At 44.4% G+C, this 17,676-nt stretch overlaps 1 protein-coding gene across 3 annotated transcripts in view; it reads left to right on the top strand.

The window, feature by feature from the left end:
* The window catches only part of LOC147750942 (transmembrane protein 116-like), a 188,283-nt gene that overhangs the window by 68,207 nt on the left and 102,400 nt on the right, over window positions 1–17,676 (top strand). For all 3 annotated transcript variants that reach the window (XM_086918847.1, XM_086918848.1, XM_086918849.1), the window contains one exon: window positions 6,286–6,414. In XM_086918847.1, the coding sequence (XP_086774973.1) occupies window positions 6,286–6,414 (129 nt within the window). The remainder of the gene's footprint in view (window positions 1–6,285; window positions 6,415–17,676) is intronic.

The raw sequence follows: 17,676 nt of genomic DNA, 5'->3' as shown, positions 1-17,676 counted from the left end.
CACACGTGTCTCTATATCTACAATCTTGACCTCTCCTGTCCTATTTAATGCCCTCTTATGTTTCTCTATATCTACACTCTTCACCTCTCTTGTCATAGTTAATGCCCTCTTAGGTTTCTCTATATCTACAATCTTCACCTCTCTTGTCCTAGTTAATGCCCTCTTATGTTTCTCTATATCTACACTCTTCACCTCTCTTGTCCTAGTTAATGCCCTCACACGTTTCTCTATATCTACAGTCTTCACCTCTCTTGTCCTAGTGAATGCCCTCTTATGTTTCTCTATATCTACACTCTTCACCTCTCTTGTCCTAGTTAATGCCCGCACACGTTTCTCTATATCTACAATCTTCAACTCTCTTGTCCTAGTTAATGCCCTCTTATGTTTCTCTATATCTACAATCTTCACCTCTCTTTCCCTAGTTAATGCCGTCTTATGTTTCTCTATATCTACAATCTTCACCTCTCTTGCCCTAGTTAATGCCCTCTTATGTTTCTCCATATGTACAATCTTCACCTCTCTTGTCCTAGTTAATGCCCTCACACGTTTCTCTATATCTACAATCTTCACCTCTTTGTCACTATGCCGAGTTTTCCCCTTGCTTCCTGTCTCCACTCAGAAGACCCTGACGCAGGCACTAATAATGAGCCGTCTGGACTACTGCAATGGCCTCTTAGTCTCGGCCAATGAGTCCTCTCTATGCAGATTGCAGGCAGTTCAGAACACTGCGGCGCAACTGGTCCTAAATGCCCCCTCCCCGACTGCCTCTCGTCCTCTCCTCCATCAACTACATTGGCTCCCAGTGCACGTGCGGGTCAAGTTTAAGGATTGCTGCACGATTCACAAAGCCTTAAACAATCTGGGCCCACTTACCTTGCCAAGAAACTTACGCCGTGTACACCCTCCGGGTCCCTCCGCTCTGGAACCAAATCCCTTCTTGTGGTTCCCTGAGTTTGGGATTGGGAGGAAAGGCTTTCTCCCACCTAGGTCCCCTCTACTGGAACCAGCTTCCCTTTTACCTAAGACAATGCCCAGTCCATCTCCAATTCAGAAAACACCTTAAGACCTTCCTCTTCTGCCTCTGATCTTGTTCCAGCTCCTCAGCTCCTCTGATGCATGTCTGCAGCGCAGAGATACCCCATTCGGGGGTCGATTCAGGCGCTATATAAATAAATAAATAAATAAACAGCAGAAAGCCGGCAGGGCTGTCGCCAGGTCAGTTGCTGCTCCTCAGTTCTTGCTTTGTGCGGCTCTTCGGTGTCCTTCTTCTTCTTAGGTTGTTAGAATCTGCTTTCCTGGAGCCAGGAGCTCCACTAAATACTACATTTCGGGGTGTTAAGGAAAGTAAAGGGTGGTAGCCAACTGGCTACTTATCCTTGTGGTCACTCCACCCCCTATATGACCACTTCCTGTGGGAAATGGGCATAACCCTGTCCCAGAGTTCCTAATTCTGCCATCACCAAGATGGCGGGATTTTCCTGAAGGGAGTCACATCAGGTAGCTCGCCTTAGGGATTTGACTTGCGTGGTAGTGCACCACGCCTCCCTGCATATCTAATCCCATCTGTCCTGGTGCCAAATGGGCCTTGGGCAGGGGGTTGGTATTTCTTCTGTCTGGAGAAGCTGTCACCCCATATCAAAGTCAGCAGAGTCCTTTGAAGCATCCTGCATTGGTTTGCTGATTACTGAGCCATCCTGCATAAAAGGAGATAACAACACCCTGGGCTAGAACATGCATTGTTTCTGCCCTCAGAGTGTGTTGGCTTTCAACTGCAGGGGATCAGAAACCTGTCTGTGGTGGCAGGCTAGTCTGCACCAGTCAGGCAGCACACTAGAGGCTGGTAGGTTTCCAGGGGCACTCTATGGTGCCCTCTGGGTGTATGTATTAATAAATCCACCATTAGAATCAGTGTGGGTTAAATAATACAAAGTGTTTGATACCAAACACTGTAGATTTCTGTGAAGCCATCATGTAGCTGGGGAACTCATTTTAACCTGTGTCCAGCACATGTACTTGAAATAGCTACCCTGTTTACTTGTGACCTCTAAGAATTGACTTAGACATCACTGGGGCATATCTGCTCATGCAGATATGTCTATGCATGTAGTATAGTGCACTCTGCCGGAGCGCTATAAGGCCTGCTGTAGGGGTGGCTTACCTATACTACATGCAGTGTTTGCAGGCATGGCACACAGGGATGTGTGCCATGTCATGTTTTCACTTTTCTCTGCACCAAGATACACAGGCTGCAATGGCAGTTGTATGTTGGTGCAAAGAGGTCCCGGGGGGGGGCACAACACATGCAGAAACCCTTGGGTACTCTCTTTAGCCTACTTGCCCTAGGTATCAAGGGTATCACCTACTATAGACTTACAGGAGGCGCTAAAGGTATTACCAATCAAGTAGAAAATTGCACAGTTTAGGGAAAGAGACCTGACCCTGGGAAACTGGATATCAGGAACCCAGTGCACTTTTGTCAAAATTGCATCAGATACTAGGTAAAAAGTGAGAGGGCCCATGTCAAAAAGGGGCACTTTCCTACAATCTCTGCCGCTTAAACTCGACTGGACTACTGCAGAAAAAAAATCAGCAATCCAAAATTGAACTATGAAATATAATTTTACACAGCCATTTGCGGCCAATCCAAAAGGTGGCCACCTCCAGAGAAGTTCTTGAGGGTACCCAGAAGAGAGAAAACTCCACATCAAACCCAAAGGAAAAGTGCAATTTTCAGTGCCGGAATTTATTGGTATTTAGTGCCTGATTCGCGAGATGCTTCTAACACCCGAAAATCAGGCACTGTAAAAATTAACACATAACACAAGCAAAATCAAATCCTAAAATAAGTGTCTGGTTTTGCTCGGAATGGCCACGGGTTAAAGGTTGTGTGCATTGTGCAATGAAAAGTAACAAAATAATAGAAAAACCCATGAAATTCACTGAAAAAAAATCACATTTAAAAGTGAGTAATGTTTAAGGCTTCAGTGCCAAAAAACACTGAAATTCGCCAGTTATGATTAGGAACACCTACAACACACAATGTGGTTTATGTGGGTGTTCCTATTGTTCTATTTTAGTCGCTGAATTGTGCTTCATTTTTTTGCAGACACATTCCTTGTTGGGTACCGTGCTTGAGTCCCCTTTCCTCTTTGCAATAAAGAGGGACACAAACAAGACCTTCGCAGTGCAGTTCTTGACAGTCTGGCAAGCATAGGCAAGCGGATCACGGTCTGGTGGTGTTGAAAGTGGAGTAGAAGCAGTCACAGACTGGCAGCATACAAGCATGACCATCACATACCAGTGGTCACGCAGGCGATATGACAGGCAAGACAATCATATTTTGGTAGCACTGAAAGTGCAGGTGTGACAGTCACAGATCAGTTGTCTGGCAGATGCAGAGGAGACCAGAGCAAACCAGCTGTTCGGAAGGTGTAGGTGACATGATTACCTTCTTTGGACTGTTGAAGGTGCAGACGAGACAATCACCGGACCACGGTTGCACAGGTGTAAACGTGACAACCACAAACTAGTGGTCTGGTAGGTGTGTGTGCATTGAATTCAGGCCAAAACAATGTAATATGCAACCAGGGGGATCACAAACTAATGTTCTGGTGAGTGCAGGCCTCTTTCTCTAACTCCCTCTCTCCGGATGTCTCCTGCTAAATTGGAGAATTGGGAAAAGTTAAACATTCGGAGCTGGTCATTCAAAAAGTCAGACAAGTTCTCCCCATCCTGCCCTTGGACACTTATCATTTTTGGGTCTTCTTCCAAATACTTAGGGTCTCACTTATGAGGCGCTAGCAGCTCTTTTGAGCTGACAGAGGGGCACTCTTTGATGCTCCGGTGGCGCATTGTGCCGCAGCATATTTACAAGGCTACGCAAAGCCACTTTACATGGCTTTTCTTGGCTTTGTATATATGTGCCCCTTTCATGCAGAACACTGCATGAAAAGGGCATTTCATAGGTGTTCCTGTGGGTGTTCCCACGCGACACCCATGGAATTTGAAGCATTCGCAGATTTACGAGGAATCATAAACCTGGGAATGCATTAGATTCTAACACCACCCCAGGGGTGGCGTTAGGGAGGCGCAACAAGGAAACATACCCTTATTTCTCCTCGTTTTTTCCTCTTTCTGCGTGTGCTGCAGAATGCAGCACACATAGAAGGAGGAGATTGCCTCCATTCATTGATTTTGTGGAGAAAGGTGTCCCTTCCAGCAAGAAATCAATCATACTAGCAACGCAGGCACCCTTGCACCATGGCGCAAGGTTGCCTGCGTTGGCGCTCGGCTGCTTTTTTAGCGCTGGTGCAGGGGTCAGTACAGGAATGCACCGTATTCTTGTAAATACGGCACATTTCGAATGACGCTGCACGGCACTGCAAAATTGCTTGCGGCACCGCGCCATTCCATTGTAAATGAAGCCCTTATTTGTCAAATGTTGTTGCGGTCTACATTGTGCACAAACTGGAAACGTTTGAAGGTCATGATGGCTTTGCTCAGAATGTTCACTTCCAAATAGATCATGGTATGATCTCTCTTTCCATGGTCTCGCTATGTACTGATTTGTATTGGATCCAAGAGCCTCCAGCTCTTTGATTTTACACACTCCAGATAATTGACCTTACATTCTCCAGCTTGTTGATCTTACGTACCTCAGCTCATTGGTAATAGATACTCCACTTAACTAATCCAAATACCGTCATCTAATTGATCTTACTTACTACAGCTTATTGATCCTACAGATTCCATCTCATTGATCTCACTCCAGCTCATTGATCCTACAGACTCCAGCTCAGTCATCTCGCTGTGATCATTTCCAGAGCTTCTCCTTTGTTGGCTCTGGCAGGCGGTCACAGGCAGATAGTTATTTCTGCTCAATAAGTGGTCCTTACTGAAGACGAGGTGTAATATTCTATCAGGTCATACACACAGCGTACATTGACAGGTTCCCCATTATTGTATATCATAGTGTCCCACACGCATGGAACCACTCATCCACCTGAAATGTCCAGTGTTGCCGCGATGCACACCACTCAGTGCTCACCTGGTGAAAAACAATCAGCTGTATCATCAAGGGCTGCCTTGATGGGCATCAACCGTGCTCAACTGCTGCGCCTCACCATGTTCCCCTGATGAACATCATGTTGTGCTCTGCTGATGTCTGTAATGCGCACGCACTTCTCACAATAAGCCGTAGATCACTCTGTGCCAATGCAGTAAATGGAAATATTGGGGCTTATTTACAAGGCCCGTGCACCGCCGGTGCGTCACGTTGCTGCTGCGTGATATTTACAAGCACTCGTAAAGCCTCCTTGTGTGGCTTTATGTGTGCTTGTAAATATCACCCCTTTTCACGCAACACTTTGCATGTTAGCGGCCTGACATGGGTGTTGCTGTGGGTGTTCCATGTCCACTGATGCATTTCCAGATTTACGAGCAATCGTAAACCTGGAAATGCATCAGAATGCTACGTCACCCCAGGTGCAAGGAGGAGAAATGTTTAATTTCTCCTCGTTTTTTTCCTCTTTCAATGCATGCTGCATTCTACAGCACGTATTGGAAGAGGAAATCACCTCAGTTGATTGTTTTGTGCAGGAAGGTGCCCGTCCTGCACAAAACAATCTCCCCACGATGCAGGCATCCTAGCACCACGGTGCAAAGGTGCCTGTGCTGGAGCATGGCTGCAGTTTGTGTGCCAGCACAGGGAAAAGCACAGAGATGTGACATATTGTTGTTTAAATATGCCGCATCCCTGTGCTTTGAAACTAACGCAGCGCTGCGCATCAAAATGACTTGTGGCATCGCGCTGCTTTCGTTTCACGTAAATAGGGCCCATTGAATTTCAGGTACTTGCTCTTTATCGTTCCTGTGTGCTCCTGAGAAGTGCTGGTACTCTATTAAATGTATTAGAGCAGTGCTGAGTAGCGCAGGCACTCTCCATTTCAAATGCCCAGTACTGGACAGTTGCTGCCCATTCAAAGCACTGCCCTGTGCTCACCTGAAACTCAACACTTAATGCTGTCCTGATGCTCAGCACCAAGTGCTGTTGTGGGGACATCACCTGTTGGTCCCCTGAGGCGCAGGATCCATTGCTTTCATGGGCTTATCCGAAATCCAAGTATCTCTAAGAAGTTCACTGGCAGAGAGAGTTAAGGAGTATGGAGAGGGTTGCTGGAGTGGACACCCAACTCTAGGAGAACCTACAGACGGTGACAAATATTTCTAATGAGCAGTGTGTGCAGTCCTCCTCATCACGTCTTCTTTGTCTTCTCTTTCTCCTAGGCTTTTCCCACTACTCCTGTTCCTTGGCCAGTTGATTACAATGAAAGATATTATTCCAGTGTACATGGACGACTTACTGTCATCATTAAGCAACCAGTCAGGAAACGACTATGACCTATTCTGCTCCAGGTATGAGTGCCAGAGAGCCCAGTGCCTGTGCTTTCCTTGTTACTGATGTCAGGACCTCTCACCTGGCTGTGGTGGAAGTGGGAACTCTGGGACAGGGTTGTAGCTATCCTTTTTCCAGTAGTGTGGTGGATGTACCCTAATATGGCATAACCAGGCCTTTTCTCCAGGTACTGGTGTGGCCTATGGTTACTTGTTAAGTGCTCATGAGTAACTGTCTTTCATCATTGGTGTCAAAATGTGTTGAGATTTAAATTGCACTGCTTATTGGAAGTCTAATATTCCTTGTTATAATTCTCTTACGTGTAGAGTGGCTGAGCAGTCAAGTTTATTTTGAGGAAATTGTCAGGATTTTGAACTCCGATACTATAAAACTAAATATAATGACACTTAATGAAGGTCACTGTTCATTAATAGCTTGAAATTAGTTTTTGTCTTCTTTATTCACTACAACAAAACACAGAACGTTGAAAAATCAAGATGAGCACAAAAAAACAGAATCCTCGGCTCCTGGAAGGGCTGCGATAAAATCAAAAACTCAGAAAGCACCAACCTTATAGTCCAGCTCAAACAGGAGCAATATATGCTGTATCCAGTAACAGCCAGCACAGTTGTAATGTTAGGTAAACCCTTAGCAAAAGGGAATGGGATAAGAAAGAGACTAGAAAGGGTTTGGAGATAACCACTCTGATTCACCAGTGATCAGTGCTACTTGGCATGGATATATATAAACAGAATTACACCAAATTTGGTTGCAAGCTAGATCGTAGTCCCCAGATTGTGTGTTTTGTGATTTGCTGTAGATCCGTTCAGTAGATTTTGAGAAATGAAAGTCCCGGAACCTATATTGAGAACTGAAGTTGATATGAATGGAAAAGTGGGTACTGTAAACAGTGTTTACTCTATGGGGAGAGTTTGCAGACAGTGACTCTCATAAGAAATACACTACAGATAGTTTAAAAGTATCTATTCAGAACAGTGTACACTCTATGCAACACTTGTCAAAAAGGCACTATTAGCTTAAAAAACAAAGGTCTGAAGGGAATATGACTTTTTTTCCCACTGCCCGTCACCCCGCATATTGTTACAACTCGGTTGTTACAACTACCGCGTTGTAACAATGCATACCATTACCCCGCAAGTCGTAACAACGGAGGGGGGTGCTGGGTTGGAATAGTATAATTTACTATTCCAACTCCAGTCTGTGCGGACAGTAGGGAAGGTGTTGAATTTTAAATCCAACACCTTCTCCCCCCCCCGCAAGTCGTTGTTACGACTTGCGGAATAATGGTATGCGTTTTTACAATGCAGTCGTTGTAACGACCATGTTGTAACAACATGCGGGGTCACGGTTTCGTGGTCAGGGTTGTTTATCGTCTGAAGGTGCTAAAGATCATACTACCTGCAGTCTTCATACTATGGTGAAAACTTTAAAGATAGCCCATCTTTTGAAGCTAAATAAGCACAGTACCTGGTGCACACAATCTCCTATGTTATGTAGAAATTGTCATGCTACGACGATTCTGTCTAATCGCTGCTCAAAATTCTAAGGGCCTAATTATGACTTTGGCGGTCTTGGAGCTGGGCCCCCATGCCACCGCCCTGCTCAAAGACAGCCAAAGCCATACTAACACCGCTTGCCAGATTATGACTTTTTTAGTTTCTGGCTGGCAGTTCTTTGGCAACCTCACGGTGCTGCCTATGAAAAAGGCACCGCAATGGGGCATCGAAGGCAGTTCCTGCACGGCATGGACTGGTGCAGTCTCCATGCCGTGCAGAAACTGGGGTGCATGCAAACAGGGTGCACAACATGTGCCCCCCTTCATGCACCCCACCCCATGGCCCTGAGCCGAAAGGGGGCCCTGTAGGGCCACCTTTGTTTCCTCCCTGTAACAGTGATAAATGTGGTATGCTCGTGAATAGCTGTGTGGTGCCTCAGTGGCCCCGGCAAGCATATTGTGACCTCAAGACTGCCACAACATGTCTGTCCAATCACCCAACTTGTAATAGAGTGGTCAAACCGGTGTTGCCCGCACCACCACCGTAGCTATGTGGTCATAATTAGGCCCTTAGTATGTACTAGTACATAGTATCTTTGCCCTGTTAGAAACTTTTTCTGCAGAACCAAAAATCGTCTGTGGAACATACTGGACACAAGTCGTCAACTGTCATCTGCACACAGAGTTACTCTTCAATACCCATTAACTGAATTCAGGTAGTGCAAAATAAGGTAGAAAAGTATGATGGTAGTTACCCGCCACTATGTAGTAATAATGAGGTCAGAGTTTCTATAGGAAATGCATTTTTTGTGTTGCTGCTCACTTTGCCACTGGATTCAAGCAAGCCGGGCTGAAGACGGCTGGAATGCCAGAAACCGGTCCTCGGAAGCTTGTTTCCGGTCCAGGGAAGACATGGCTTGGCAGTTCGGGCTGGACTGTTCCCATGAGGCACAGGGTCAGACTGATTTGCATATAGCCATGTCTGAACTGGGGTGGCAGAGTGGGCTAAAGAACGGTGATGTATTAAACCCAGATCTTTTGACTGGGTGTGAGTGTTTGATTGATTCAGATGCTCCGTCCATCACCACCCCCTTTTGTACCGCTTATGGCCGCCATAAGTGGGGCAGGGTATGCTCAGACGTGAGTCCCTTGCTCACTTTGCCACTGGATTCAAGCAAGCCGGGCTGAAGATGGCTGGAATGCCAGAAACTAGTCCTCGGAAGCTTGTTTCCGGTATCGGGAAGACATGGCTTGGCAGTTCGGGCTGGACTGTTCCCATGAGGCACAGGGTCAGGCTGATTTGCATATAGCCATGTCTGAACTGGGGTGGCAGAGTGGGCTAAAGAATGGTGATGGATTAAACCCAGATCTTTTGACTGGGTGTGAGTGTTTGATTGATTCAGATGTTCCGTCCATCACCACCCCCTTTTGTACCGCTTTTGGCCGCCATAAGTGTGGCAGGGTATGCTCAGACGTGAGTCCCTTGCTCACTTTGCCACTGGATTCAAGCAAGCCGGGCTGAAGACGGCTGGAATGCCAGAAACCGGTCCTCGGAAGCTTGTTTCCGGTACAGGGAAGACATGGCTTGGCAGTTCGGGCTGGACTGTTCCCATGAGGCACAGGGTCAGACTGATTTGCATATAGCCATGTCTGAACTGGGGTGGCAGAGTGGGCTAAAGAACGGTGATGGATTAAACCCAGATCTTTTGACTGGGTGTGAGTGTTTGATTGATTCAGATGCTCCGTTCATCACCACCCCCTTTTGTACCGATAATAACTTTGGCACGTTTGGCAAATTTTGACAAAACCTGAACAAAAAAAAGTGCTCTTTGTTGCCTAGTTTGTGTGTGGAAAGTTTCAGGGTGATCCCTCAAGCAGGAGCTGAGAAAAAAAGGGGTCCCAAAATGTAAAATCCCCATACATTTTCCATGTTTTAAAATATTTTTTATTGCTTTTCAATGCAGCTTACATAACTCCGAGAGTCCTGGGAGTTTCACATATTGCACCCCAACAACTTAGAATGGTACATTATACAGTACATATGACAGAATCAGCAATTTGACATCAGTGTCATTGTAGATTCTTGTTGCATAATACACAGTAACGTAACAAAACAATACAACTTCTGTCTTACACCAGTGGAAGCACTTGGACAATTAATAAAGAGGAGTGTGATGCATTGTACGCAGTGTACCAATTATCCTCATGTGGACAGTGGGGTACGGACTAGTCGGAAGGATTTGGTGCCAGATCGCTAGTGCAGTGGCATATCTTCAGTGTGATAGATTGTCCATCCAAGGACAGCAGAGAAGAGGTAGGAAAGAAGGGAGGGAGGAGCTTGTGTGGGTAAGTTTTCCATAAGATCAGATTCTCCCTACATGAACCGGCAATGCTATGTCCCTAGGAAGTTCCGAGTTCAGGAAGATCTTGGTATAGCTTTGATTCTATTAACATTAGATATTCCTTCCAATCTGGAGGGTAAGGAGGGGTGGGGCAACCCAGGATATTGTTGCGGGACAGCTCGTATTCAGCCACAAATGCTTTGTGAAGGTCAGCAAGCCACTTTGCGCTGGGGGGAGGGCTGAGATAGATTTCAAGACATAGCTAGCCTTTCTTTGGCTAAGCCCAATGCCAGGCCTAGGAATTTATTAAGGGTTTTGTGTTGCATATTGCGTTTTGTGATGACCAGCAAGAAATGTGGACCTTGTGCTGGAATGCCCATGCCTGCGACCTCAGAGAGTGTGCCGGCCACTATGTTCCAGTACTCTGACAGTTGGGGGCAGGCCAAATGCAAAAAGAACAATTGACGGGCAGAATGCAGAACAATGTCATACATTCACCCCAGTACAGAGACATGGGCCTAAATCCATCGTTTTTTGCTCAACATGCCATTCCAGTTTGGACCCAGACTTATGCAAATTAGTCACGACCCTGCACCCAGTGGGAACAGTCCAGCCCGAATTGCCAGGCAGGTCCTCCCTGGACTGGAAACAAGCATCCTATGACCGGTTTCGGGCTTACAGCCCTCATCAGCATGGATAGCTTGACTCCAGTGGCATGGAGAGAATAGGACCCACGTCTGGGCATACCTGTCCCACTCGGGGTGACAAATGCAAAAAGAACATTTGATGGACAGAATGCAGAACAATGTCATACATTCACTGCAGTACAAAGATCTGGGCCTGTTGGAGGCAGGCATAGACTATGTGTAAAAACGTGGTCTCTGTGCTGTTACAGCGTGGTAAAACATCTGTGAAATTTAAGTACATTTGTGACAACCTGTGGGGGATGAGATATGTGTGATGGAGGTAGTTAAATTGTGTGTCTTGCATTTGAGGAAATCATTTTCAGGAACCCTAGGTACTGCACCTACTGTTTGTCAGTCAGTGTCATCGAAAGTGTTGTGTCCCAATATTCTCTGGGCGCTGTTAAGGGGGCATAGTGTCCATCCTCAAAGAATTGTACAGCATAGTGATTTCCCGTTTGCCGATACCATATGTTAATAGGGTCTTGAGTAGTCTGGATACCGCAGGTTTGTCATGTGTCTTGCCCTATGTTTTATGCAACTTGTGAGTGAGGGATGCGGAGTAGACATCAGAAAGGAGCCAGGAGATATACTGTAGTCATCCACAAGGGTTTCAAACTCGCATAGATTCAAATCGACTAACAAGTCACCCCATGTGGTAATGCCTGCCCCGACCTGTCCGCCACCTCTGGACGAAGGGCCCTAGTTTTACTACCAGGGAGCACCCAAAGTAGCAAATGAGGAGTGTGCCTTCTTTAAGTAACAAGACCAACAATTGCGGGCCGTGGACATTAATATGTTTCCCACCTTCTTCGGGATCACCGTCTCAGACCAGAGAAGTCATTCCCGTATCATGTGTTAGCACCAACCCATCGGCCATCGCCCCAATTCAGTGGTGTTGCTGCTGCCAACCATCGCATTTGCCACTGCATCTGTACTCTGTCTACGTCCCACAGTATGGGCGCTCACAACACGGTGCGGCCGTGGCACGCTCTAAAATGCTTCGCTTACCACCCAGGCCACACGCTGTCTCCACCCGTTGCCAGAATCATCTACGGCAGGGTCGCAGCACCCCCGCCACCAGCTCGTAGCAGTCATCAATATACAGCTGCCCACTGCGCAAGCTCCAGTCAAGCACCAGAAACATTGCAGGCCATACAGCCCAGGGGCTCCCGCTGTCTGAGGTAGGGACGGTATGTGCCGATCACCGCGCCCTCTACCCAGGAGGGCATTGCAGTCTTGTTTCGGGGAGGGGGAGAAGGCACCAGGGTGGCAGTAGGCGCCTTGTAGCGTAGCAGACTCTAGAAGGGGGGTCTCCAGGTGTAGTGTAGTTCCTATTTTCCCAATATGCTCTGCGCATTGGAATAACATAAACGATAGTTTAGACGTAGGAATGAGGTCGACTAGGTCTCTATTGAATATGTTAGACTTAATTTAGGTTTGTCAGCTAGCTCAGAGGTCACTAGAAACTTACTCGAATGAACAGGGAGGAGTGAACTTCTGACAACCGCATAAACATGACAACTTTGCTCCCCCAGAATAAGGAGTATATCTCCAGAGTTGTGTGAAAACAATAGATAGTTATTTCACTCAGTCAACTGTGCATACTTAGTTTCACCAGAGTGCAGAGAAATAGCTAGACGGGCGTTTTCAATAAAAGATGTTATTTATTGAGCAGTCTTCTTTCTCATGCAAGAGAAGTGAATTGCCACAATTGCAATACTTGTTATAAAGTAAAGTGTGTACAGTAAAAGGAGTATTATGAAATAATACTGTTAAAGCATTGATATGGTTTGAGCCATATGATACTTAAAAGGTATAAAATATATACAGTTACATACAATGATAAAAGTTGACTAAACGTACTCAACTGGTGCTTCTAAATTACGCCTACCCCGGTGTACCTAACCTAAGCCTAGTACGTGGGAATGAGTAAATGACCTGCAGTTTTAAGTTAAGTTAGTTGCCAAGAATCTAACTCAAGAATTCTCTAAGGATCTTATCAGCTCCAAACCTTGGTTTTAGAATGAAGGAGGTCTTGTATCTCGCTCTCAGGACTCGATCTCCCAGTAACCCACAAGGGTGACTGGAAACACTGGAGCTGGATTTTCTCGGCAGGAGAAAAAGACAGCGTCTTTCTCAGTGCGTCAAATGGGATGGACGGCTTTCTTCGGCACTCGCATCAGTTGGGCTTCGGATAAGTAGATAGCCGCTCTGCTCCAAACCACCGTGTGTTGCTTAAGGCAAACGCTGGTATATTTCTACCTGGAAGGTGCCGTGTTTGACGTAAGGTTGGACATAGGACTTCAATAAAAGATGTCACTAAGAACTGGCCGTTCTTTCAGTGCTCGCAGGAGTTCTAGGACAAATCAAAACAAAGGCATGGGGAATTCCCAGGTTGCTGGAGGTTTGGTTTGTTGAAAAAACTTGTTGTGCTTTCTAGGAGTCTAAGGAAGTAGCCTTGCCGTATTTGGTTTGCATTGGCTATTACTAAATATGGATTTGATTCTTATGCCTTTATATGGGTATGATTTGTTATAACCACATAAGGGCATAAATCGGGATTATTTAATTAGGGTCCTAGATATGATCACAACACCCACTCCACGTATAATGTCCATCATTACTAAATACTAAGCAATATATAAACATATAGGTATGCATGTGTTTTCCAGCCCACTCCAAAATACATCAAATGCATTTGAAATGGTATAGATACATGAAAATGAGTATTATACTGTACACATTCAAGCAGTGGTATCATTCAGATAATGCAAATATAAATATCAGCTGAATGAATTGCGAAAATTACATTTATGAAATGGCTCTTGATACAGAAGAGACGGTCGAGACCATTTCATCACATATTTATACAAGATTGTAAACATTCAAAATATTCAAAATATTGCCTCTACAGTCTCTAAGAATAGAAGTTCTGTTCTCTAAGAATAGTTCTACTTTAAGCAGAGTACCTTGTGCCAAAAAAAAGGTACATATTTTGGAAGTTTGCGAAAATAATTTTTCTTTCAGGGGAAAAAATAGTTCCAAGTGTTTTCAGCAGTGTTATTAAAAACTGAAGGCCGAATTCAGAGTTCATGGAACGCTGTGTGCTCGCTATTTCAATTGTTATTCTCATTGTTAGGAGAGAACATTACCTCAGATAGACCAGCAAAAAACGTGTCTACCATAGTAGGTGAAAGTTGGGCCAACTCCGAAAAAGTAGAAATAGTGCATATATGAGATGCATTGCCATCATCGGTGTCTAGATCAGCAATGTTCACAGAGGGTTGTACCTGTGTGGTGCTGCTTTCATCTCGTACTTCACCGCCACCTAATCGTAATGGTGAAGTCTCAACAAATGCCGTCATCAGAATCGGTAGCCGCTGGGGACAACGAATTGCATGCATCGTTACCGGACAAAGCAAAGCGTCGATATCCATTGGTACTGTTGATGGTAGTGTAAGACAGACGTCCAACACGCATTCTTCTCCGCATAGCAGACATCGAAGCACAGGTAAGATGCAATTTTGCCAGATTGGTCTGAATGAAAGAAACCGAGTAGTATTCAGATCTCTTAGCCGGGCCAATACAAGGACCTTAGTGATACAGTCTCAGTATCGTATTGCTAGGATCGTTTCTTCCATCGTAGCCTGAGTTTTGTCTGTGACTTGGCTTGCCATATCGGAGCAGAAGGAACAAAAATTAAATTCCTGCTATGAGTCCCAAGAGGCAGGCCACCGAAAAGAGAGTGCACAAAATTCGGGAAGATGCCCAGAACTGTTTCAAAGGGTGCTAAAAAATTGTCTTAAATACATGTGCGATGCCACTGGTATGTGACATGTTTAGAATTTGGCTTAACATTTCTACGAAATGCACGGGGCAATTTGTCGATAATAGGGTATGTATCTCTACCGCTGTCCTTGCAGCTTGCAGGTCATACTTCTCTTTGGACGAGGTTAAAGGCACAGTTGTCTGTAAAAGAATAGACTTCATTCTGCTTAAAGTATCAATTCAAATAGAAGAGATATTCACAGAAGGCCACAATGCTGTCTCCATGTCTGGATTGCTATTTGGATACAATACTTGCATACAACAAATGACCCTGGAAGTAACGCTCACGAGATAGAGTTTTCCTGGCATCAAGCCACAACAGCTGTGGTCACTTAATATAACGTAGCTACAGTTGAAAAGATGTCTGAAAAATGGCTCTATCTGTGTAGCCGGGGTACCGTGCAGATGACATGAAAGGTTGTTTGATGAACCTTTGCATAGGAGTGTACCGCTCAGTGATGTTTTACAATTTGTACCACTAAGAAATACCTCTTTCTTTCCCCCACTCCAACATCTATGTGTAAAAGGTAAATTCCAGGTTGATTTGATGTATCCTTTACCCAACCTTTCATACAGGCCTGCTGTTATATACTCTTTGCAGTATTGAAACTGAAAAGTTATTATCAGGATTGTAATGGTGCCATGTATTATCCATTCAATGACAGGTCTTTCTGACATTGTTAATGGTAATCTCTCAAGTTTTTCAATGCTAAGCACCGTATAGTCTGCTCCTTTCTGTGCCAACGAGATTTGTCTATCAGTAAGGTTAAAGATAGAAAATAATGACGTTATGTTGATTAGACGCCATGGCAAGTGACCTGAACGGAGGTTTTGTAACGTCCAGCCTAGCTGTACAATAGAACGCAATTGGGACTGACCATGTTGTAACATTATCATATCCTGTTCTATTACATCAATAGCAGATGATACAATGCTGTCCAGTGAATAGATTCTGGAGGACAGAGTCGTTAACCCATTGTCCACTACAGAAAATGTTTTTTCCAAATTAATACGATCAATTTCTTGTATCTTTTCTGCAGTTTCAATTTGATTTAATTTCCAAGCCTCATTGTAAGCTGCGTATACACCGGCGTATATGAAACGTTTTTGACGATGTTTGCGAGGTCCCAGTATGAAATCTCGCAAGTCAACATCTTCTTTAAGTAAAGATAAGTGTTGCTTAATTTCGGGAAGTGTGGATCTCTGTAGCCAGTCGAGGCATAGTTTTCCTACACTGTATGTTGTAACTATCCCTGGATGTTGTCTCTGGTAATATCTTGGGTCTGGCCTGTTCTGTTTGAACCCCTGTATTTTGTTCAGGAATCTATCATGACAGTTATTAGTGTCTGTGGGCCAGATCAACCATTTGTTCCAATCAGGAAGTGTTCTGTTTTGTTTTAAAATATAGGCCACATCTAACCCTTCATCTGTAGTTGTGTTATTATCAGGCATTGGCTTTGGTATAGACAGGTTGTTTAAATCTTTTATCTTGGCTAAACCAAGACAGGTTGTTTGCTGAATTGTGTCATTCAGGAACATTATTTGTTCTGGGATCATGCAGGCTCTAAACAATGCTTCTACACCTTGTACCTGCCATTCTTTTGTACCCCAGATGGTTTTTGTCTCAATGTTGTTTTTCCAAAACTCAAAACCAAATGTAGAAATTTTTTCATAAATTTTTTCATAATAAATCAGTTTAGTGTTTGTCAACATGTTTTTCACTCCTGTCTTATTTAACATTTTAAAATAGAATGTGTCAGGATCAGTGACATTAAACCCCGAGAAGTATGGGAATTTCTCATAAAATGTTATTGAGCTGCCTTTTGGCGGGGTTGGACAATGTTCCCATTGATTATAACCGAAAATATTTCTAGGATTTGCAGATTTATGCAGATAATGATGCCCAAAGTGGTTGAAACTGTATCTTTCCTCATAATTCGACGAACCCTGTAAATAATCATGTGCTGTAAATTTTGCTGACATTTCTAAATCTGACATCATATTATTAATGTTTTCGAAGTCCCAATCATCAGAGAAAGTACTAGGTGATACAAAGTCACTTAAAGAAATCTTAAATTGGTGTGGATATTTCAAGAGCTCAACCGGGCCATAAATGTCATAGTCAGTTTTGTCCCATGCTATACCACCAGGTATAGGGATGGCTGTGATGTTCACTGATGACAGTATTCTTTTTTCGATATGTGATGATCTGTGCGGTTTCAGGACCAAATTGATGTTCTGGCTTGCTGTGTCCATTGTACTATATTTTCCATCAATAAATTTACCCAAACATAAAACCAAGATGAGCCATAGAAGGAGGAAAAGTACGCCTAACACAATCCATAATTTAATCCATTGTGAGTTTAGATATGTTTCCCTGAGTTGATGAAAGAGTTCTGTGAATTTTTCTTTGAATGTTTTTGTTGTTGGCTTATCTCCTTGTTCACTTGGATCATCGGAAAGGTCATCAAAGTTGATAAAGTAGCCAAATGCAGTTCTGTCAATTGGTGGGATTGCTTCCGGATTTCCGTTGATCTTTGCATTTTCTTTTGTTACATTTGTATAGTCCGAGGCTACATCGTTGTAGACTGGTGTTTCTTGTTGAACTGTTGCAATTTGGGTTTCAAGAGGCACAAGTTCCATGGCTTTGTTGCATAGTCCTTTTTTAATCACTGCAGGTTTGTCAAATGTGATTAATCTCTCAGTTTCTGCTATTTCTTGGGAGTCCACTGGGCCTACTACTTATTATTGGCCACATGATTGTGGTTTCACCAGGTCGATTGATACAACTCGGTTCTCCTTTTTACCAGCAAGGGGCGGTAGTACAACTGATCTTGTTCCGCTGACAGCTAAGACAGGTACTGCTTTTCTGTAAGAAGGCCCAAATTCCTTCTTCACCGCAATCTTTTC

The sequence above is a fragment of the Lissotriton vulgaris genome, chromosome 1_1, assembly GCF_964263255.1.
Source record: "Lissotriton vulgaris chromosome 1_1, aLisVul1.2, whole genome shotgun sequence".
Classification (NCBI taxonomy): Eukaryota; Metazoa; Chordata; class Amphibia; order Caudata; family Salamandridae; genus Lissotriton; species Lissotriton vulgaris.
The sequence above is the reverse complement of the archived record's forward strand: the minus strand, read 5'-3'. Positions and strand labels throughout refer to the sequence as shown.